General features: G+C 42.7%; 2 protein-coding genes across 5 annotated transcripts; both read left to right on the top strand.

Moving 5' to 3' along the window:
- The first annotated feature begins 286 nt into the window (after positions 1-286).
- LOC310798835 (uncharacterized protein) lies at positions 287-12,119 on the top strand. Of its 3 annotated transcripts, XM_083661395.1 has the most exons (7): positions 287-515; positions 1,133-1,246; positions 1,342-2,019; positions 2,197-2,373; positions 2,507-2,646; positions 2,788-2,891; positions 3,005-4,177. In XM_083661395.1, exons 1-7 carry the CDS (start codon positions 341-343, stop codon positions 3,129-3,131), a joined length of 1,515 nt encoding a protein of 504 aa, XP_083517521.1. In that variant the 5' UTR covers positions 287-340; the 3' UTR covers positions 3,132-4,177. The 3 variants fall into 3 exon arrangements, with proteins under 3 accessions (XP_083517521.1, XP_083517520.1, XP_083517519.1); XM_083661394.1 differs by lacking the exons at positions 2,788-2,891; positions 3,005-4,177 and adding exons at positions 10,016-10,116; positions 10,230-12,119 and having other exon boundaries at positions 1,342-2,373; XM_083661393.1 differs by having other exon boundaries at positions 1,342-2,373.
- Positions 12,120-12,931: 812 nt separating this feature from the next.
- On the top strand, positions 12,932-23,159 carry trim35-28 (tripartite motif containing 35-28). Of its 2 annotated transcripts, none has more exons than XM_083661313.1 (7): positions 12,932-13,069; positions 13,157-13,607; positions 14,984-15,079; positions 15,756-15,986; positions 16,175-16,197; positions 18,826-18,944; positions 21,073-23,159. In XM_083661313.1, exons 2-7 carry the CDS (start codon positions 13,179-13,181, stop codon positions 21,606-21,608), a joined length of 1,434 nt encoding a protein of 477 aa, XP_083517439.1. In that variant the 5' UTR covers positions 12,932-13,069; positions 13,157-13,178; the 3' UTR covers positions 21,609-23,159. The 2 variants fall into 2 exon arrangements, with proteins under 2 accessions (XP_083517439.1, XP_083517438.1); XM_083661312.1 differs by having other exon boundaries at positions 12,936-13,069; positions 13,160-13,607.
- Positions 23,160-24,557: the final 1,398 nt, after the last annotated feature.

The raw sequence follows: 24,557 nt of genomic DNA, 5'->3' as shown, positions 1-24,557 counted from the left end.
AAAGCTTTGCCAGCAGCCGCAGTGAGAAGTGTCAGCATAGGTGAAGCGCAGAACAGAGTGAGAGAGGAGGCCATTTTTAAACGGACCTCCTTGTTGTGAGAATGGCTGTGATTGGCGAATAGTTAAACGATGGTCCAATCGGCGGCTGTCAGCTGGTTACAGCTGGGGCGTAGCCTATGACTTCCATGTCTTGAATGAACTAACGCAGGCTTCATTTCCTGAACATCAGTACAGTGAGTTCTTGTGGTGTTGAGCAGAGCAGAATAGAGCAGAGCAGATAGAGTAGATTACATGTGAACTGATTCAGGTACACAGCTGATGTGTGAGAAAACATACAGCGATGTCTGCAGACGTGTACGCCAAGATAGACCTCACCAAGAAAGTTCGATATCAGAGAGGCGAGAAGGAGGAGAGGATTGTGGACATCTACGAGAGCGCAGACAGCGTGAGGATCCTTGACAACCCCTCGGCGGAGGAGAGTACACCACCGGACCCCCCCGAACGTCAAAACCAAAGTATCTATCTATCTATCTATCTATCTATCTATCTATCTATCTATCGATCTATATATCTACTGTATCTATCTATCTATCTATCTATCTATCTATCTATCTATCTATCTATCTATCTATCTATCTATCTATCTATCTATCTATCTATCTATCTATCTATCTATCTATGTTTTTTGTGACAACTATAGTGACACCTTTTCCGTTTTTGTAATGCGTTACCTTTTAAAACTAGAATGTAGTTTATTTTACTTGTTGTTCTGTTCGAGCAAATATTTATTAAAAAGTAAAAAAAAATCTCACTGCATCTTGTACAGACAACATGCAACAAATTGGAAAAGTGCAAGCTAAGTAAATCCCCTTCATATTTAATGACATTTGCTGTTTTAAAAACAAACATATTGCATGCATTTTAAAATGATTGACAGTACACGTCAGTGCAAGTTGTATGGTTATATGTTTTTGACGTGTAGAACGCAGAAGTACTCTAACAATGAACAAGTAAGTTTGTACCATAATGTATAATATATTATAATATAATATAATATATAATGTACCATAATGTGCCTTACAAATGACTTTTAAAAGCAACTTTCCCCAACACAGTTCATTTATGCCCACAGTCACTCCAGTCACTGTAAACTCTGAGAAGAGGAATCCTTTCCGAGCTGCCACAGTGTTTCTGGGGCTGCTGTGTCTTCTCCTCCTGGCTGCCATCATCAGCCTGGGAGTCCTATGTGAGTTTTCAGTTTGGTGATGCTGTTATAGATCATCTAAATAAGTCATGTGAATGTTAATGATCCCCCAACATGTGGTTGATCTCCTATGGCAGTTATTCAGGGAAAAACCAGCAGGAACAACGAGGGGAATCTTCATGTGGACAACGTGACCAGAGAGAAAGACCAGTTACAGACCAGTTACAACAGCCTGACTAAGGAGAGAGAGCAGTTACAGACCAGTTACAACAGCCTGACTAAGGAGAGAGAGCAGTTACAGACCAGTTACAACAGCCTGACTAAGGAGAGAGAGCAGTTACAGACCAGTTACAACAGCCTGACCAGTGAGAAAAACCAGTTACAGACCAGTTACAACAACCTGACTAAGCAGTTACAGACCTGTTACAACAGTCGGACCAGAGAGAACAAACAGTTACAGACCCGTTACAGCCTGATTAAGGAGAGAGACCAGTTACAGACCAATCACAACAGCCTGACCAGTGAGAAAAACCAGTTACAGACCAGTTTCAACAGCCTGACCAGTGAGAAAAACCAGTTACAGACCAGTTACAACAGCCTTACCGGAGAGAGAGACCAGTTACAGACCAGTTACAACAGCCTGACTAAGGAGAGAGAGCAGTTACAGACCCGTTACAACAGCCTGACTAAGGAGAGAGAGCAGTTACAGACCCGTTACAACAGCCTGACTAAGGAGAGAGAGCAGTTACAGACCCGTTACAACAGCCTGACTAAGGAGAGAGAGCAGTTACAGACCCGTTACAACAGCCTGACCAGTGAGAAAGACCAGTTACAGACCAGTTACAACAGCCTTACCGGAGAGAGAGACCAGTTACAGACCCGTTGCAACAGCCTTACCGGAGAGAGAGACCAGTTACAGACCAGTTACACCAGCCTGACCAGAGAGAGAGACCAGTTACAGACCAGTTACACCAGCCTGACTAAGGAGAGAGAGCAGTTACAGACCCATTACAACAGCCTGACCAGTGAGAAAGACCAGTTACAGACCCGTTGCAACAGCCTGACCAGGGAGAAAGACCAGTTACAGACCAGTTACAACAGCCTGACCGGAGAGAGAGACCAGTTACAGACCCGTTACAACCTCCTGGGAGATAATTTATGTACACAGAGTGAGTAAATTTTTATCATAATAAGTTAATGATATCATTAACGCACGTGTGAAAGCAGTTCACATGTTACTTTATGCGTGAGTGTGATCATTTAACACATTTTGTTTGGTTTTGTTGTGTTGATTTGTCGCAGCCCAAAGGTATAATTGTTGGACTAAATTTGACTCTAAGTGGTACTACGTCTCTGGTGAGCTGAAAACCTGGGAAGAGAGCAGGCAGGACTGTCTGAAGAGAGGAGCTGATCTGGTGATCATCAACAGCAGACAGGAACAGGTGTGTGTGTGTGTGTGTGTGTGTGTGTGTGTGTGTGTGTGTGTGTGTGTGTGTGTAGGTGTGTGTGTGCGTGTGTGTGTGTGCGTGCGTGCCTGCGTGTGCACGCGTGTGTGAATCCTCTAATTGTGTCTCCACAAACAGGACTTCCTGGTTGGAGTATACATCAGGAGGACGTGGATTGGTCTGACAGACAGAGATGAAGAAGGGACCTGGAGATGGGTGGATGGATCACCTCTGACCACAGAGTAAGATCTGATCACATTTGTTCTGACTCATTGGTGTGAGACTTCAGAGTCACTGTACAGTATGGAGGATGTCTCCACTACAGGGTTTGACTCCTTGTCCTCCTGTGTTTCAGGTACTGGAAACAGGGGCAGCCTACCAATTATAACAACGCAGACTGTGCTGAGTTAGAAAACGCCAACGGATGGATTGACCAGTCATGTGACGTAATTCTCTACTGGATCTGTGAGATGAACGTGTGACAGGTCCTCAAAACAGCTTTGATTTGATAGTCCTTTATTAATATTTACCTAAATGGCTTGGAGTCAAAAGGGTGTGCATTATAGTAGATTTTACAGGAGAGCCCAGACTCAGATCAGCTGCTCTTACAGCTGCTGTCTCTCAGTATATAACATGTTTAGTTTATATCATCTGTTACAACTGTTGTCTCTCAGTATATAACATGTTTAGTTTATATCATATGTTTGCAAAATGTTGGTCAAACTTTAAAGGACTCTTCCAGCATTGAAGTTTGCTCATTTCCTGCCTTCCTTTGCAGTTTTACATCACTGTACAGTTTCCAGTGCTATTATCATTTAATGAGATATTTGCTATTTTTACTATATTTTAGTTGTTTTTAAAGTAACTACTTTAAAAGACTGTAAATATTTATAGCCTGATATTATTCAGAGTGAAGGACTACCTTTCCTGACTGAATTAGACAGGAGTGAATGACAAAACGGATTTCAAAATATTTTCAATTATGATGAATGCATGCATGTCAAAACTATCATAATAAATATTAATGGGTTCTATTGTCTATATCCTATATGTAACGTTCATAATTATAGTAGGCTACTATACTTTTTCCTAAGCTTATTGTGTTGTGCACTCACTCAGTATCTCTCCTAAGCCATATCAGTCATGAGACTGATTCCTATCAGCAGCTGTGGCTGCTAGATGCTACTTTCTCTTTTGTAAATAACTCAAAGTTGTGTGGGTGTGATTCCCATGTCTCCATTAATATACATTCAAGTGATGGTAATTGTGGTACCTCTGATCTGAGATAGAACACATGGTTGAAAATGGTGCTGGGGTATGATGTGTTTCCATGGCGATGTACTCATATTTTTACATACTTTGGTTTCACTTCCTTCATGTGGTTGTTAGTAGCTTGATGTCTTTTCTATATGTCTTTTTTAAAAGCTTTTGAATAAACTTCCTCTTTGTCAAAGTATAATGTTGTGTTTAATCCCTGACCAGCAGGGGGAGAAAAGCAGTGAAGGAAAGGTCCTGAAAGACATGAGGAGACAGAGTACTGATAGCATGATGAGGAGATGTGATGGCTGTTTGGATTTTGCTCTTAAGATTGCAAAATTGTAACAGATGACTTTCAAAATGCAATGAGATAAATAGTCAAATCAGAGTCAGAGTTTATTTGTATCGGCCTGAAACTTCATGATAGTTTTTCTTGATTTTGGTTACACCTTTGGTGACTGATCATTGTTTTGGTGTTATCTGCTCAATGTAAACTCTGGCTCAACATAATATCAAAGACATTCACTGTAAACTTCTCCTGTCTCGTATTTATTCCCAACAGAATACATGCATCAGTTCCTCTCTGCCAGGGAATTCTTCCCCCGAACCTGCATAGGTGCAAAAGCAAATATAAAAGTTTTCAACTAGCTACAGCTTGAATCACAATTCAGATTCAGAAATTATCTCTCAGAGAGAACACAATGTATATTTACAGAGAATTTACAAATCTAGTTTTTTAGAAATTAATAAAGGTGTAAGGGTAATAAAGGTCAATTTTAGCGCCAGTTTTATTTTCCATTTTTATAAATGATCTGGGAAAGGGAATTCACACTGCCAAGCTGCATTTATATGCGGATATAATATACAGTTCTTTACGCAAGTGCTCCCTCCCCTTCACAGGCAATTGAGGATCTCCAGGCTGCCTTTAACTGCCTACAAAGATCAATTTTTGATCTTAAAGTTGTTCTAAATGCTAAAAAAAACTAAATACATGGTCTTTACAAGGGCTTGTTTACAGCCAGGGGATCTTGCTAATGTTTCTACCCTAAAGGGAACAGCCATAGAAAAGGTCTCATCCTATAAATATCTTGGGCTATGGTTAGACGAGACACTCTCTTTTAATGTGCATATTGGAAACCTCACAAAGAAACTTAAAATAAAACTTGTTTTTTTCTTTCGTAATAAGAAATGCTTCTCTTTTGAGGCTAGAAAGAAACTAGTTCAAGCCACATTCTTGCCTATAATAGACTACTGTGATATAATATACTTGCATGCTGCCTCCTCCTTGCTAAAGAAACTTGATTGTGTTTATCATGCCTCTGTGAGCTTCATCACTAATGCCAAGTGGCTTACTCACCACTGTGCTATATCACATGATAAGTTGGCCCTCTCTGTACCTTTGGAGGAAATTGCACGTCTTTATATATAAAGCCATCTTAGGGAAGCTTCCCCTATATCTTTGTGGTCTACTTTCCTTTGCTTCGAGCAGCTACCATACCAGGTCCACTAGTATAGATGGCTACTCTTAAAAACACCCAAAGTGCTTACTGAACTAGGAAAGACGGCCTTCTCTCACTATGCACCTCTGACATGGAATGGACTACAAGAACTCATCCACTTACACCCTGGTCTCTTTTGGTCAATTTAAAGCTCTATTGCAGATCGTTTTACACAAATAACGCATTTGTTTTTCGTAGATGGGCCACGACTGTATCATCCTCATTCAGACACTTTTATTACCATGTTGGTCTCTTGCGTTGTTTTGTGTGTGTGATGCATTGTATTTCGGATGTATGTACCTTTTGTTCTGTGTGATTACCTCATGTTATTGCTGCTGCTGTCTTCTTGGCCAGGTCTCCCTTGTAAAAGAGATCTCGTATCTCAATGGGACTTCCTGGTTAAACAAAGATTAAATAAATAAATAAAATAAATAAAAACAATCAATTAGTGCTAACGAGTGACAAAATTGACTTTTAAATACATTGTGTAGTTTAGGTTAGTAGTAGTTTATCCAGCTTCACACACACATGCGCACGCACACACACACACACACACACACACACACACACACACACACACACACACACTCTCTCTCACACACACACACACACACACACTCACACACACTCATACACACACACACGCACACACACACGCGCGCGCGCACACCCACACACACTTGACACACCCTGGAGTGCAATTTTTTTTATGCATTATTGGAGTGATTTATGTGAACATTATCAGGTGAAAATGTTTTAATTCTGATTTATAATAAATAAATAAAAAAGTCCATGTCTGTCAGCTTTTCCAATTTAAAGGGATAGTTCGGGGTTTTTTGATGTGGGGTTATATTATGCGGTGCTTGCCGACAGTCAGTGTGCTACAGCGCCGTGCCAGTGGGGTCATCCCTATGTTCCCCGGGTTCTATATTCCCCGGGTTCTATATTCCCCGTTTTTCAGCAAAAGGGTTATTTGGGTTAGGGTTAGGGTTAGGGTTAGGGTTAACCCTAACCCTAACCCTAACCCTAACCCTCTTAGTGAAAAGCGGGGAACATAGAACCTGGGGAACATAGAACCCTCTTAGTGAAAAATGGGGAATATAGAACCCGGGGAACATAGAACCCGGGGAACATAGACATGATCCCGTGCCAGTTTGGAGAAATGGAGAACGGCCGCGTCAGGCAAGCAGAGCTGTCTGCTGAGTGTGAACGGGGTCACGAGCAAAAAAGTAAAAAAAAACATGAAAAAATACATAAAATGCTTCCATACTGCTCACCTGGCATAATCCAAGTCTCCACAAGCCCTGTCAGGGAAAGCCATCATTTACACCCTGTTTTAAGCTGAAATGTATGCCAGCTGGCCCCTCACTTCTCGTCTCGCTCGAGGACCTGGCTCCAGTGCAGATCCAAGTCAAGTCAAGTCAAGTCAACTTTATTTATATAGCACATTTACATACAGCGGCAGCCGAACCAAAGTGCTTCACAGGCGGGGAGTAAAGTGCACAGATATAAATAAGTAAAGTGCAAAAATACTAATTGAGAGCAACATAATACAAAGTGCATATATGATGACAATTAAAATCAGAAAAATAAGAGACTAAAACAATAAGACAATAAAAGCAATAAAACGATAAATGCCAGGGACCTGCTGCACTGCCGCACCCCAATACGCAGGATATGGGCCTTTGTTTTATTTTATATTTTTATCTCTTGATTGAGACTCCACAGACTTCTGTTGTTTGTCTCAAGTTTCAACACATAATTCACACACAGCATCTATAGCACGATTAGCACGCTAACCCTGTGGCATGTGTGTTGGAGACAAACGGCCCTGCCTCAGTGTGGTCTAGATGTGTGATTTCCTCAAAATGCTGACAGAGTTGTGTCTAACTTATATAGAGTCAAAGAACGAATGCAGAAGTCACAAGCCGAGAGAGATGCAGCGATGGCGAGGTCTGCCCGACGACGAGAGGAACTTGAAATAACTGAGCTGAACGACGATCCTCTCGTGACGGCTAATTCTGCTGAGAGGCGTCAGCGGGTAGCCAACAGACATGAGCGGGTAGCCAACAGACATGGTAAGGAAATATGGGAAGATCATTTGAAGATGTCACATTTCCTTGATACATCCTTCTTACATTCCTTGATTCAACAGCAGTAAGCAGTTGAAATGGTATCGTGAGCTGCAGTCCTACCAGGGATTCCGCTAGGGTTTTTTTCTGGCCGGCCAATGCAGCCGGTATCGTTCCAAAATTCCGGCCTTATAGAATATTTACCGGCCCAGTCAAAATGTAGCTATTGGAAAAAAGATTGATTTAATATTTTTTAAATACATAACATATTTTTAGCAAAGAAAACTTTCATTTTAAAATAATTTTTGTTGGCGTTTATTTCAAAATAATGATCTATGCACTCTGTGCATAGATCATTATGTGCTTGCAGTGCAAAGGGAGCAGGCGAGGTGAGGCTCGTTAATTAATTAATTAATTTGGTTCGGGTTGGAATTTACGTTCAGAAATAACATTTAAACAGCAATAAAACACACAAAAACAAAGGCTATCATCCAAGACATTTATTTTATCGATAAGGGTGTCTTCTTTACTCGACTTGGTGGCTTTATCAGTGCACTTTGCTGTTGCGTTAAATGAGCAGAATGTGCGTGGTGCGCAGATGCTTTCAGATTGATGGAGTGTTTTGGTGAAGCCGTTTTTCTCACCCACCTTTTCACAGATGGTGCAGAACATTTTATCTTTTCCGTCCATTTTCACATGTGGGATCCTGCCATTCTGGGTTAAATCTTTTGTCTTTTTTGCCTTTGGCGGCAGGGGGCCGGCGGTCGCAGTGTTTCCTCTTCTTCTTCAGGAGTAGCAGGAGCTTGATGCTTTTCTGTCGTCTTTCTGGCCTCGGCTGAAGTACTGAAGCACCATCATTAGGTTTAAAAAATAACTTGCCAGTATGTCTGTTTTGCCATTTTGATCTTGTCAAAGCGTTGTCAGCCGCCCGCCACGGCGGGATGCTGCTGCATGGATGGTGAATGGCGGACTACAGTTAAAGAGACAGCATCGGCTAGATTTTTCCTTTTTTCACCAAACACCGACACCACATAACAGCGGGGCGAACATATATAAGGCTATATATACAAGTATATACTATATAGACAATATTAGGCTAGTTTATATAACAAATGTATTTATTTGGCATATTTCCAACAGGCCAATTGAGCCGGTGACCTCTTAATTGACCGGCCCATGGGAACAAATACCGGCTAAAAGCCGGCAATTGCCGGCTAACAGAATCCCTGTGTCCTACATGTGAATGTTTGTTCCACAGAGGGAAACGTTTACAAGCTGGTCTTGGTGAGCTTTGGGCTGCTGTGTGCTACACAAGCTGCTCTCAACGTCTCTCTGCGTCTCATCGTGCGTGAGTCTCTTTCTATTTTCAAATCCTTATGCTTGGTCACTGCCAAGAGCAGCAGATATCTCAATTCCTCCAACCTAGAAGGACTAATTCAAGGAACATGGTTTTCTCTGACAACTGCTTTCAGATAATTCAGATGTGCAGATGCTTGAGCTGCTGAAGATGGAGAGAGACCAGTTAGAGACCAGTTACAACAACCTGACTAAAGAGAGAGACGTGACCAGTTACAACAGCATGACCGGAGGGAGAGACCAGTTACAGACCAGTCACAACAGCCTGAATAAGCAGTTACAGACCTGTTACAACAGTCGGACCAGAGAGAACAAACAGTTACAGACCCGTTACAACAGCCTGACCAGTGAGAAAGACCAGTTACAGACCAGTTACAACAGCCTTACCGGAGAGAGAGACCAGTTACAGACCCGTTGCAACAGCCTGACCAGTGAGAAAGACCAGTTACAGACCAGTTACAACAGCCTTACCGGAGAGAGAGACCAGTTACAGACCCGTTGCAACAGCCTGACCAGTGAGAAAGACCAGTTACAGACCAGTTACAACAGCCTTACCGGAGAGAGAGACCAGTTACAGACCCGTTGCAACAGCCTGACCAGTGAGAAAGACCAGTTACAGACCAGTTACAACAGCCTTACCGGAGAGAGAGACCAGTTACAGACCCGTTGCAACAGCCTGACCAGGGAGAAAGACCAGTTACAGACCAGTTACAACAGGCTGACCGGAGAGAGAGACCAGTTACAGACCCGTTACAACCTCCTGGGAGATAATTTATGTACAAAGAGTGAGTAAATTTTTATCATAATAAGTTAATGATATCATTAAAGCACGGGTGAAAGCAGTTCACATGTTATTTTATGTGTGAGTGTGATCATTTAACACATTTTGTTTTGTTTTGTTGTGTTGATTTGTCGCAGCCCAAAGGTATAATTGTTGGACTAAATTTGACTCTAAGTGGTACTACGTCTCTGCTGAGCTGAAAACCTGGGAAGAGAGCAGGCAGGACTGTCTGCAGAGAGGAGCTGATCTGGTGATCATCAACAGCAGACAGGAACAGGTGTGTGTGTGTGTGTGTGTGTGTGTGTGTGTGTGTGTGTGTTTGTGCGTGTGCGTGGATGGGTGGGTGATTAGCTTGCATGTGCAGGCATGCGTGAACCCTCTAATTGTGTCTCCACAAACAGGACTTCCTGGTTGGACTAAACAGGTGGATGTGGATTGGTCTGACAGACAGAGATGAAGAAGGGACCTGGAGATGGGTGGATGGATCACCTCTGACCACAGCGTAAGATCTGATCACATTTGTTCTGACTCATTGGTGTGAGACTTCAGAGTCACTGTACAGTATGGATGATGTCTTCACTACAGGGTTTGACTCCTTGTCCTCCTGTGTTTCAGGTACTGGAAACAGGGGCAGCCTGACAATTATAACAACGCAGACTGTGCTGAGTTAGGAAAAGGATGGAGTGACAAGTCATGTGACGTAAATCTCTGCTGGATCTGTGAGATGAACGTGTGACAGGTCCTCAAAACAGCTTTGAGTTGATAGTCCTTTATTAATACTTACCTAAATGGCTTGGAGTCAAAAGGGTGTATAAGAGTATTATAGTAGATTTTACAGGAGAGCCCAGACTCAGATCAGCTGCTCTTACAGCTGCTGTCTCTCAGTATATAACATGTTTAGTTTATATCATTTGTTACAGCTGCTGTGTCTCACTATATAACATGTTTAGTTTATATCATCTGTTTGCAAAATGTTGGTCAAACTTTAAAGGACTGTTCCAGCATTGAAGTTTGCTCATTTCCTGCCTTTCTTTGCTGTTTTACATCACTGTACAGTTTCCAGTGCTGTTATCCAGTGCTAAATATCTTATATTTGCTATTTTTCCTATATTTTACAGTGTAGTTGTAAAGTAACTACTTTGAAGTAAACGCTGTCTAAATGTAATGAGTTAATCCCAAATAAGAGCATGTCAATATTAAGACAGAATTGTGTAAAATGTACCGGGTCACATTTGTCAAAATATTGAATGCACAAAACGTTTTCCTGTCCACCACCGAATACATATCATACAATCAACAAATACATTCCACTCAAATTGGAAGTTATATCTTAAAACCAAACCGTGTTTCATGAGCATATTATGCACGTCAAAAACTTTTCTCTATTCACAAATTGTCAAATCTGCATTCAGAAATCTCACCTGGATCCAGTTGCATTTGTTTGTGAATTTCTCAGATGATTCTGGCCCTATAAAACCAAACTTTGTTTTACATAGGTTATTATCTACCCCCCCCCAGATCTAGCCATCTTGCTTTGGTTGATTAAGTGATTAATTAATCATTACAGTTCAGTTTTGATTGACAGAAGGCGGGTCCTAACATAACCACAGAGGACATTAGCTGTTGGCATTCATATGAAACGTGACTGGAACTTCTTTCAGAGTGTAAATATGTATAGCCTGATATTAGCTGTTCTGATGCTACTTTGCAAAACATGCCTTCATTCAAAATGAAGGACTACCTTTCCTGACTGAAAAGTTCACTCTCTGTCTCTCACTCTTTTTTATTACTTAGTCCAATGAATTGTGGGCACTATTCAGTGTCTATATCCTATATGTAACATACATAGTAGGCTACTATACATTTTCCTAAGTTTATTGTGTTGTGCACTCAGTGTCTCTCCTAAGCCATATATCAGTCATGAAACTGATTCCTATCAGCAGCTGTGGCTGCTAGATGCTACTTTCTCTTTTGTAAATAACTCAAGGTTGTGTGGGTGTGATTCCCATGTCTCCATTAATATACAATCAAGTGATGGTAATTGTGGTACCTCTGATCTGAGATAGAACACATGGTTGAAAATGGTGCTGGGGTATGATGTGTTCCCATGGCGATGTACTCATATTTTTACATACTTTGGTTTCACTTCCTTCATGTGGTTGTTAGTAGCTTGATGTCTTTTCTATATGCCTTTTTTAAAAGCTTTTGAATAAACTTCCTCTTTGTCAAATTATAATGGTTGTGTTCAATCCCTGACCAGTAGGGGGATAAAAGCAGTGAAGGAAATGCCAGTAGGGGGAGAAAAGCAGTGAAGGAAAGGTCCTGAAAGACATGAGGAGACAGAGTACTGATAGCATGATGAGGAGATGTGATGGCTGTTTGAATTTTGCTCTTAAGATTGCAAAATTGTAACAGATGACTTTCAAAATGCAATGAGATAAATAGTCAAATCAGAGTCAGAGTTTATTTGTATAGGCCTGAAACTTAGTGATAGTTTTTCTTGATTTTGGTTACACCTTTGGTGACTGATCACTGTTTTGGTGTTATCTGCTCAATGTAAACTCTGGCTCAACATAATATTAAAGACATTCACTGTAAACGTATCCTGTCTTGTATTTATTCCCAACAGAATACATACAGGAAACATAAAATGCATCAGTTCCTCTCTGCCAGGGAATTCTTCCCCCGAACCTGCATAGGTGCAAAAGCAAATGTAAAAGTTTTCAACTAGCTACAGCTTGAATCACAATTCAGATTCAGAAATGATCTCTCAGAGAGAACACAATGTAAATTTACAGAGAATTACAAATCTAGTTTTTTAGAAATTAATAAAGGTGTAAGGGTAATAAAGGTCAATTTTAGCACCAGTTTTATTTTCCATTTTTATAAATGATCTGGGAAAGGGAATTCACACTGCCAAGCTGCATTTATAAGAGGATGATACAGTTCTTTACGCAAGTGCTCCCTCCCCTTCACAGGCAATTGAGGATCTCCAGGCTGCCTTTAACTGCCTACAAAGATCCCTTTTTGATCTTAAACTTGTTCTAAATGCTAAAAAAAACTAAATACATGGTCTTTACAAGGGCTTGTTTACAGCCAGGGGATCTTGCTAATGTTTCTACCCTAAAGGGAACAGCCATAGAAAAGGTTTCCTCCTATAAATATCTTGGGCTATGGTTATGCCTTCGCCATCATCCAAAAAAAATATCGCTGCCCGGACCAACCTCACTTTGAGAAGTTACACTGTATATGCTGTTCAGCTCCCCCTCCACTAGAGGGAGCTGTGCACCACCCCACTCAGTTCTGCTCAAACACGGAAACGAAACTCGCCCTCCCCCAGCCCAGCCAGCCAGCAGAAGAAAGACGCAAACTTTGGTCGATCTGTACACATCTGTCGGTCTTGGCGAGACTGCTAGCTCAAACGCGGACGCATCGACCTATTAACCAGAACCAAGGTGAGTGTGTTTTTACCTGCTTTTAGTTTGTACTTGGCGAGCTATTCTGTTAAAAGTGAAAGTCAAAAACGTGCACTTCCTGTGCAGCAGGCCACGTAGTGAAACAGCCATGGCGGAGGCTATGAATGTGGAGGAACCCGCCGTGGACGAGGGGCCCTTCCCTCTGCAGGAGGACCTGACCTGCCCCGTGTGCCAGGCGATCTACAAGGACCCGGTGCTGCTGCCGTGCTCGCACAGCTTCTGCCGGGTGTGCCTGGAGAAGAGCTGGGAGACCAACATGAAGTGCCCGGTGTGCAGGGTGGTGTGCCAGCGAAGCCAGGCCATCACCAACCGGGCGCTCAACAGCGCCTGCGAGTCGTTCATCCGGGAGAACTGGAAGCCCCGCGAGAAGCGCGTCAACGAGGAGCACTGCCACCTGCACCAGCTGGAGCTGCAGCTGTACTGCGTGAAGGACGAGGAGCCGGTGTGTGTGGACTGTGTCACGCTGCACGGTGCACACCAGCTGCTGCCCATTAACAAGGGAGCGCCCATGTGTAAGGTAGGTAAATCGGAATCAGAATCAGCTTTATTGGCCAAGTATGTTACGTTAATATATAATAACGAGATAGAGAGTGAGGTTGCTATTTAGTGTTTACTTGCAGCTTGTAGGTAGTACAGGTAATGCATGTCACTGTATGATGTCACTTCCGTATATTCAACAACATGCCATCTCATTGGCTACGGCATCTACAGCCTTATAGTATAGGTGATTACCATTAACTTACACAACAAAGTATGCAAACACATACAAGGAATTGGGCTCCCGTGGTGTCATGCCGAGTTTTGCACCCCCGCCGAGAATTGCATCCCCACCTTCCGGGAGCATATTATTGTAATGATTTATACGGAAACTTAACCGTTTAAATATGATATAATTGTCTGCGTAGACGTGAGCTCCAAGCCAGCAGTCCTGGCTCGTGGAGACCGACTTTGATGCATTAGATCCGCGTGGAGGTGACTTCCACGCTTGGGGGCTCTCTTCTGGCTCATGGAAGCTGACTTTGGTGGTTAAAATCCGGGTACAGATGACCTCGAGACCTGGGGATCTCTCCTGGCTTTATGGAGGGGGGTGCACATTTCGCTGGTTTGTACCTGCCGAGATTTGCATCCCTGTTTTTAAGTTAAAACAGCCCCAAAATATGGTGGGGGTGCAATTCTCGGCATGACACCTGTCAGCTTTGCTCTCAAGTACACACAGAGTACACAAGTACACACATATAGAGAAAAAAAAGAGAAAAGGTTACACATAGTCAAGGCGATCAAGGCAAGAATACTTTGTTGGACATAAGCAAAACATTTACAGTGACTGCATTATACAATGTGGTGACTGCGCTATATACAATGTAGTAAAGTGGCTCTTTTTAATATGAATATATTAGGGAGTGTACAGTCAAAGTGTACGGTAAGTGTGCAACAACGCTACATAGGTTTGTGAACAAGGCTTATACAGATATTGCATTTTTAAATATGAATATATAAGGGGATGTACAGTAGTGCAACAACGCTACATAGGTTTGTAAACGAGGCTTATACAGGGATTGCATTTTAAATATGAGTATATAAGGGAATGAACAATAAATGTGTGCAGTAAAATGTGGAACAACGCCACATAGTTTAGTAAACAAGGATTATGCAGATATTACACGGTACACGGTACAGTTGTATGCCGTTCAATGTGACCGAGGCTTGAGTTGACAGTGAACATAAATTAAGTGAGTGGCTGGTTTAGGTGTTCAACAGAGTAACGGCCTGTGGGTAGAAACTGTTTTTGCGTCTATTGGTAAAGTGTCCTGATCGCATTGTGAGAAGCCTTAAATGTTGCATTATAGTGCTGGATCCAAGTTATTTTTGTGTCTCCCACTTTTCACACCGCAGGAGGAGCTGAATGACAGAACCAAGATATTTGAAAAGAAAGTCGAAACCCACGAGAAAATCAAGCAGAAATTCACCAGCACAGTGGCGTTCATCAAGGTAAAATCACTACAGTGTTGATGATATTCATTCATTATCCTGTGTTTATCATGAGGCAAGCTGGCTACACATTGTCTGGCCCCACACCTTCAGACATCAATAAGGGTGTAATACTATCATGGGGCTGCTCTCTACCTGACCTATCCCCATAAAGTGACCCTACTACTCTACTAGTGTAGTGTAGTGTAGTGTAGTGTAGTGTAGTGTCAAACACAGCAGTATGGATATGTACAGGGATATTTCTTGGTGCCGCTGCTGATGAGACATTTTGTCAACTTTCTCAAGCAACGGGCCCGGATATTATTTGTGTGTGTGTGTGTGTGTGTGTGTGTGTGTGTGTGTGTGTGTGTGTGTGTGTGTGTGCGTGCGTGCGTGTGCCATACAGTGCAAAGAGACATGGCACAGTAGACTATACAAGTCTTTCTTAATAGAATCTACTGCTGATTCTGTCGCACTCTAAAGCGCTATTTATTTGTTTCATTATATCAAAGGAGACCTAGAGGCTGAAAACTACAAGTATTTCACAAGGGGGGGGGGGGCATTTGACAAAAATCTGAATATAGTTTAAAAAAAATACAATTATAAATGTTAATGTGTACAGCATTAATGTTTTTTTTTCCCATACACATAAAATGAACAAAACTGTTCTCAACCTCTCTGGTTCCTCCTGATACAGTACCAGGCCGGTCAGGCGGAGAAGCAGATCAAGTTGGAGTTTGAGCGTCTCCACAAGGTGCTGGTCACTGAGGAGGCGCTGCGTTTGAAAGCCCTGGCCACCGAGGAGGAGCAGAAGATCGCCGTCATGGAGGACCTGATAGCCAGGACCGCCAGAGACATCGCCTCTCTGACGGAGCTCATCAAGTCTCTGCAGAAAGAGATGGGCAACGATGACCTAACCTTCCTTCGGGTACATGGACTAGCATGCTTTCATAAACTTGTCAGACATGTTGTTTGGCATAATGATAGTGTTTATTCTTTCTGGTGTTAAAAGTTTTTTTTTTTTGTTGACTAGACTTATTTTGAAATTGCAATGTAAAATCGTATTTGCATTCCTACAAAAAAAAACTAACCACAAATCATGTATTTTTCTTTCAGAATTTCCAAAATTTAAAAAGAAAGTAAGTAACTGTTAAATGTACTCGTAACAATCGCACATACCCTGAACCTCAGATTTCTGTCTTTCTGGATGTCATCTAGAATGAATGAAAAATTAAATGTCATTGACAAATTTTAATATGAAAAATCCACTGCAAATTAGACTGCAGTAAATGTTAACCGTGTGTGCATGTTTACATTTTCAAATACATTCTTGGCACAATATTTGAATGGATTTCTGTAATTTAAGGATGAGGAAATACCTGCACACTGCTCCATACACTGAAAGACTCTGGACTGAGCCAATAAAATAATTGGTGTATATTACAGCAGCAGTTTTGCAGGGTTTTCTTCATTCTTAGGGCCTGTGTCCATCTAGCGTCTTTTTCCGACCGTTAAACGCTGGAAGTACGCTGGGAAGCGCTGATCTCAGCGCACAATTATACAACGAAGCAGTCTGAAAGTAACGTTAGTTCAGTGCGGTAGTAGCTTATTATTCAAATGTTTTTATTGGTTTTTCAAAGCACTCCGTTCTCCAAATTAACACAAACAGAACAGGACAAAACAAAAACAAACCCACAACACTACCAACACTACTCAATAAATCAAAATCAATACAATACAATACAATTAAATTAAATTAAATGAAATTAAAATAAACCAGTCAGGACAAGAATACAAATACATGACGAAATAAACAAAACAAAACAAAACAAAATGTAGGATAGGATTGGAAGGGGGGGGGGACAGAAACGGTTGCCAGATCTTAAGGTATTTCTGGGTGGAGCCTCGGGCAGTGTGTTTAAGCTGTTCTAGTTTGAGATGGGACATTACTTCTTCTACCCAGCGCTTATGGGATGGTGCCCTAACCTTCTTCCAGCTGAAGAGTATTAGACGTCTAGCCAGTAATGTAGAAAATGCTATAGCTTCAGCTTGGTGAGTTGGAATTGATGTCTCCTGTGGGACTACACCAAACAGAGCGGTCAATGGATTGGGATCAATGACTCTGTCGCACATAAAGGAAAATGTGTTAAATACACCTGTCCAGAGTGGGGTCAGTTTGGGGCACAGCCAGAACATGTGACTGAGGGTAGCTGGGTCTCGACTGCACCTAACACAGTTTGGGTCTAAACCAGGATATAACTTGGCCAGCTTGCTCGCCGATAAGTGAAGCCTATGTAGAACTTTAAACTGTACCGTGCGGTAGTAGCTTGATAGCTGACAGCTAACATTAGCAAACAACACACATACAGTGATTTAGCTCAACACTCACCAGAAATATTAAGTGTCTAGCCAATCTGCTCCCACAATTGAGCCTTTCTGTCTCTGTTGCGATAGTTCCTCCATGATTAAAGTTGCCAGAAAAGGAGCACCCGACACCAGCGTCTTTCTGAAAAGTTAAAATATTTTCAGCTGGGAGCGCTGGGAGTCGGGCGCACAAAAACGCCGGAGCGCTGTGAAAATAGATGCTGGGCGCAGCGCACTTTCTCTAGATGTCCGTGTGCGCCCGCATACGCTCTCCCCCCATTGGAAATAACTGAAAAAAGAGGCTAGGTGGACACAGGCCCTTAGGTGCCTTCTCTGCACCTTGGATGTGGAATTGATCCTGTCTTTCTTCTCCAGTATATTCAAACTTTTCACTTGCCACAGCAGCTTCTATTCCAACAGCTTTGATGATTAGGCTTCTGCTGTATCTTTTAACTCATTCTCTGCCACAGTTTTTCAGAAAAGTCACTGGCCACCGCCTGGGTTTTTGATCATTTTCATTCATTTTCCAAGACCCACAGAATATTTTCTTCTATGACTACGTAAAGACTGAATATCCCAAAAGAAAGAAGGGAGCCTCGACTTTCGTATGAAAAAAAAAGTTTCTACCTTCATCCGTTCTTTAGTTATCGACACCTGAATGTAGGTCGTTTTCACCAAAAACAGCGGTCTCTGACATTTTTTAAATGACATTTAAAAAAGAAATGAAGTCATCTTCATGGCTCCTGACCCGAGTAAATGCTTTTGATGGCGGATACTGGCGGTGTTACACTCAACTATGAACCCCATAATGATTTTGTTCCCCCCTCTGGTCAAACTTACCCGTGAACACAGCTTTTACCGTAACACCGGTGTGAGAAAGAGATTCACCCCGCTCATTGAGCGGGAAGCCCGGGTCGCGCGTTCGTCTTGCTCGGGGGGGGAGTAAGAGATAAGGAAAAGTCCCACTGATTGTCACACAATGTGTGAAATTTGTTCTCCGCATTTCACCCATCCCCTGGGGGAGCGGTGAGCGGCAGCGTGCGCCGCGCTCGGGAATCATATGGTGATCTAACCCCCCAATTCCAACCCTTTGATGCTGAGTGCCAAGCAGGGAGGCAAATGGGTCCCATTTTTATAGTCTTTGGTATGACTCGGCCGGGGATCGAACTCATGACCTCCCAGTCTCAGGGCGGACACTCAGACCACAAGGCCACTGAGCTGGTACAGAGAGCCATCTATCACATGACGGTGAAAACACTTATTGCCATCCTATGACGTCAATGGCGGGGAAGTGCTGTATCTCAAATGATGTTCTATGACGCCAATGGCAGAGAATGAGTTAAATGTGAAAGTGTCTCTGATAATAAAGCTTCACAATCTCTTATGTCGCTGTCTTTTTCTAGAGCCAACTGGCAAAACGATGACCCGGAGCTCCCTTACAACTGCCTCCTGAACATGGGCAAGCATGTCGGCTCCTTGAGCTTCAACATCTGGAAGAACATGCAGGCTCATGTCAGATACAGTGAGTACATGACACTGTGGGTCGGCGCTAAGCTTGTGGTCGCTAAGAGCTGGGAGTTGATAGCGGATTAGATCACTTTTGTTAAATATCTGATATTATCCAGTCAATTAAATTTCAATTCAGTATGTGTGTTTTCACAAAAGGGACATTTTCTTTGCAAGCAGGTTTCCAGAAGTGAAAAGAACGCGATAAGACAAATCACACAAAACATAATTCAACAGTCATCAAGTGAAAAAGAGAGCAGGCCAGCACACTAAAATGTCCTTTCAAAAGTTTAATAAAGCATCTGGGACAGTTTCAGCCAAACTGCCATCTTCAGCGTTTTGCTGCAATTGTGTATTGCTGAGTCTGAACAGTCATCAAGTAGTCTTGAGGTTAAAACCGGGTCACCTAAACCAGTGGTTCCCAACCACCGGGCCACGGACCGTTACCGGGCTGCAACGCATTTGGTACCGGGCCGCGAGCCCGGTCAAAAAAAAAACTACAAACATAAATAAACGTCAACGTGAAACTATGTTTCAACTACCACACAGCCTATAATATTATAGCCTATGTTTTTTTTTTTTTTTTTTTTTTTTTTTTCTTTTTTTTTTCTTAAAATTGACAACCGGTCCACGACTTTTTTTTCCATCTATCTACCGGTCCGTGGCACAAAAAAGGTTGGGAACCCCTGACCTAAACAGCAGACCCCTTAACCATAAAAGTGTGTAATCTTGGTCTGGGTCAATAGCCTATATACGTGAAAGTATACCAAACATACACATGTCAACATCAGTAAGTAGAAATATTAATAGATAAACAAAGGTTAGTTATGCATATTCAGCAAATGAATGGCAGTAGGGATAAATTAATTGAGTGTTGTCTACTATCCGTATGAATACTACCGTACTCTGTAAAAACTGCAAATGGAAAACCTGTAATTAACTTTTATTTTCACATTATTCATACAATTTTGCAATCATGTTTTTCTGAATGAATTCATTTAAAGGCAGTATTGTGTCCCAGAGGTTCCCCTTCCTTTAAATAGATGCAGTGGGTCACCTAAAAATATTTCATTAAGTCTGTGATTTAGTGTCACATGATGATCGAAATGCTTCTTTCTCCAGCCTGCCTAGAATAACATTCTGGGGGAAACACTGAATCCTCGTCATTTTTCCCACGGCGCTGGCAGCAGACCAGGGCCGGGGTCAGAAGATGGACAAAGTCAGGAAACTCACTCAGTCACTCATGGACGCTTAGTGAAGAGAGCAGAGCCAGGGAGAGAAGGGGCCGTAGCTAGGTTCTAGAGAGTCGGGGTTCAAGGGGTGGGTAGGGGGAGTGGCTAGGATCAGGGCGGGGCTATGAAACCCGGGACCATAGCTATGGATAGAATGGCGTAGAGTCGGCATTAAGCGCCTGGCATACTCTTCGCGCACGCGCTGGAGGCGGGGCTCCCCGGAGGGCACGCGCACTCTGCGCGGGCTAAAACAGAACATAGTAAGTGCGCAGCTCGCTCCTCCCACCCCCCTCCTCCTGTGGAAGCTCCAGGGGAAAATGGCGGCGATTAGTGCCAGGCAGTCTGAATGAAATTGAATGTAACGTTCCCAATTCTATGCATTAAATTCTAAAAAACGACCCTCAACATTTGGGAAGGCTAAGCCACACAACTAGTTCATTATAATCGAACGTCATGCTTCGAAGGCGTGTGGGTAGGGTGAGTAGGTAGGTCTATGTGAGTGGTAGAAGGGGCCATAGCTACGAATAGGCAGGTCGTGCAGAGTCTGGGTTCGAGGGGTGGAGAGGGAAAGTAGCCGGGGGCGATATGGGTGGGTTACGGTTACGGTAGCGTTGGGGGTTAGGACCATTTTCTATGTTGAAAACGATTGTATTGTTGAGGCACCCCCCCCAAAAAACATTGCCTAAAGTGCCGTAAGGCTGAATGGCCACACCACTCTGCTGTGGGCTTCAGGGTATCTGCGCTTTTTGGCAGGAAGATATTCACATTTAAAGATGTGAAATATTGACGCGACATATCGGCTTCAGTCTAAAAAATATCGGTGTCAAGAACCCATATCGATACTTGTAATTTGATGAGGATTCATAACGCATTGTGTTTGCACCCCGCCCCTCCTCCCTCTTGTCTGCGCAGACTCCGTGGTGCTGGACCCGAACACGGCCTCTCCGTGGCTCTCCTTGAACTCCGAGCTGACCAGTGTGAAAGAGAGCGCGGAGCGGAAGATGACCCCTGACAACCCGGAGCGCTTCGACCCCTGCGTCTTCGTCATGGGCGCCGAAGGCTACACCTCCGGCAAACACCGGTGGGACGTCAACGTCGGCGACAACCCCAAGTGGATCGTGGGCGTGTGCAAAGAGTCGGTGGCGCGCAAGAAGAAGTTCACCGTGTCCACGGACCGCGGCGTGTGGTCCATCGGGCTGAGCAAGGGCGTGTACAACGCGCTGACCCCGAAGCGCACGGTGCTGGCGGTGGAGCAGCGTCCCGAGAGGATCCGAGTCAAGCTGAACATGGATAAGGGGGAGGTGTCCTTTTGGGATGGCGGAACGGCGAAGCACCTGTGCACGTTTACGAATAAGTTTAACGATAAGATGTTTCCGCTGTTTGGCCCCGGGCTCCATAGCACGCCAATGATTATGGCTCCAGCAAAGATGGCTGTTCACACCTCATAGCATAGTGCAGCCTGCACTGTGTTGGTTGTAGAGCTAAGTAATGTGGTCCGTTGCATTAAAACTGGGAAACGGGAATGTGACGGTTGCACCAGAGTTGTCGACGTTCCATTTAAACGGTCCAGAAACCAGCCAGGGTTAGCTCTAGCCAGGCTAGCCATTGTTAGCAATAACAGTTGATAACGAGGCATTTCGCGGTATTTTGCGCATACAAACACTGCAGCAACATGTCCACGCAGAAGTTAAGACAGTGCTGTGTGTACAGCTGATTTAATGAGACACAAACAGAGACAGAAGTGCTAATAAACCGTATTACTACGATTTTAACTACTGTTGATGCGCTGAGCAGCCATCTTGGATTTTTGAGGTCGGGGCTGCCGAGGCTCCGAGTTTGGCAGAGAAATCCGAACCCTGGTGACGTCACTGTCGGAGCTCATGACCTTTGAACCGTCACATTCCCGTTTCCCAGTTTTAAAGGAACGGTCCATTTGACTACACATTAATGACTTAATTGGAATATATTACCACTAGGCATCTCGCGCGCTCGATTCCTAGGATTCATCAGAGATTTATACATCAGATCGGCAATTAGAAAAAAGCCTATTTTCGTGCTATTTTACATTGAAGTTAACGGGGAGAGGCTTGTTTTCCCCCTAAAAGGGGGCAGAAACATGTGCTGCCTACAAAATGACGTATTGTCGATCTGATGTATGACATCGCTGATGACATCAGTGGGACAAAAATTTAAACGGAACAGAGAAACATTGCCCACATGCTCCCTTTTATAATATACAGGAAGGATTGTGTCATAATCGAGGGGCTACTTATGGTGATGGGTTACACTTTATCTCTTTACATACATTTGGAATTATGTGTATGGATGCTATTTTAATCTCGAATCACATCAGAATATCTTTATGCTTGGGGAAATATGGCTGTATTTTATTGAACGTTTTGTTACTTTTTATATGATTCTGTTGATTCTATTCTTTGTTTAGTAATTCATTTATGCTCTACTACTGCTGATTATGCTTGTGTTTGTGCTGATTGATTTGAGGACACTTGGATACTTTCAGGGATGCAGCCTTTAGGTGACCGTCACCTTTTCCATCTCAAAATAGGAGGATTTCTGAGTGGTTTTACATATGTCTGTCCTGGTATCTGTCACTTTTTTCCACTCTCCATGACTTTGCATCCCTGTACTTTACACATCAACTTTACTACACACTGGAGACTTAGAATACACACAGTGCTGGCAGCAACTGCAAGTAGTGAAAAATATGGAGGTACAAAAAACATTAATCTTGTTCTAATGAGGGAACCGATTGGTGAAACGAAGATACTTTCCACACTCGAACCAGAGCATCGATAACTTTGTCCAGTATGATCACCAGGATTCCTGGGAGGATGGACACAGTAATCTACTTGCTTGTATCATTGTTCTAATCTAGCATACTTGTATGTGTACCTACAGCACTGTATCTGATCATTTCACAGAGGAAAACGTGTGCAAGGGGCTTTGCATCGAACCATATCCATGTGAACATTTATTCAATAAAGATAATCAAATTTGAGTTATGTTTCAAAAATTGGATGCATAAAAGGAAATGCTACATTGGTGAGTACACTCAGACATGATCATTGTAAGATATCTACCTCCCTAGTTGGACCAACCATTGAAATTGAATTAATCTTATTTCATTTATAAAGTGGTCCTAACAGACTGCATGTAAATGATATATCACAGTTATTATTTCTATCAAATATTGTCCCAATTTAATAGTAATTCTAGTGTATGATGACGCTGTGTGGTTAGGGACTGTTCGTTATTTAGAAAGGGACGGGGGTCACTGGAGGGATTTGGGGTGCTCTGAATTCAAAAGCTGTGACCACTGACCAAAATATATTTTTCCTTGAACCTCCACAAGTGATTAGAAAAACATGATTGACACAAAATGTTATATATGACTGAAGCTCATGGAAATTGGAACCCCTCATTAGTGTTTTGCTTCCACCTGTGTTTACCCTGCCTTTTTGACACAAAATGGCCCCCGTGAGAAGGGTCTATTGGAACTACTTTCACTGCGTTCCGATCGGCTAGCAGTTCTCTGTGAAGTGGACTGCACAGGGTATTGAGCCATATTACTTAAAATGGCTGAATACCCTGTGCAGTCCACTGTGCAGTAACTACTAGCAGATCTTGCTAGTAGTTAAAATAGGCTAATAAATAGTTAAATAATAGCCTAAATAGTTAAATCAAAATTAATAAATAGTTAAATAACCCTAACCCTTAAATATGTTTTCCTTAAAATGTTTAACCTTATGGAGAAGATTTAAGGGTGTTTTGTGCAGCCGATTCTATTTTATGGACACCTTAACTCTGACTCTAAGGGAAATCTTAACCTAAGGTGCTTTGTGCAACTGGGCCCAGGCTCTTTCTTAATAACCTCTCACCTAATGTTACTCCACCACAAGCATGAGAATCATCACCAGTTTAGCCTGCCATATGCACGCACGCACGCACGCACGCACGCGCACACACACACACACACACACACACACTAATTAATGCTTTTATCTCCTAGGCCAGTGGTTCTCAATGTAGGGTCCGGGGACCACCCAGGGGTCTTTGAAGGGATTCCAGAGGTCTCCAGCAAATTGATGAATTGCTAGACTTCACCATTACAATTACATCAACTTCACACAATTAGAAAATATAGAGGCATGACTGCTTTGATAATGTTACACTGTCACCTCTGAACCTACAACACAAAGAGTCGTTGAATCTGAACAGAATAACCTCTAAAAGAAAAGAAAAAATCAGATTTGGGTCCAAGAGACAAAATCTCATCAGTGGGGGTCTGTGACCTTAATGTGGGCTAAATGAGGGTCTTTGATATGAAAACGGTTGAGAATCACGATCCTAGACCACTATGTGTTTATTCTGGCATC

This window comes from Poromitra crassiceps (genome assembly GCF_964638095.1).
Source record: "Poromitra crassiceps genome assembly, chromosome: 26".
Classification (NCBI taxonomy): Eukaryota; Metazoa; Chordata; class Actinopteri; order Beryciformes; family Melamphaidae; genus Poromitra; species Poromitra crassiceps.
Note: the sequence above shows the minus strand (reverse complement) of the source record. Positions and strands in the feature narration are given on the sequence as shown.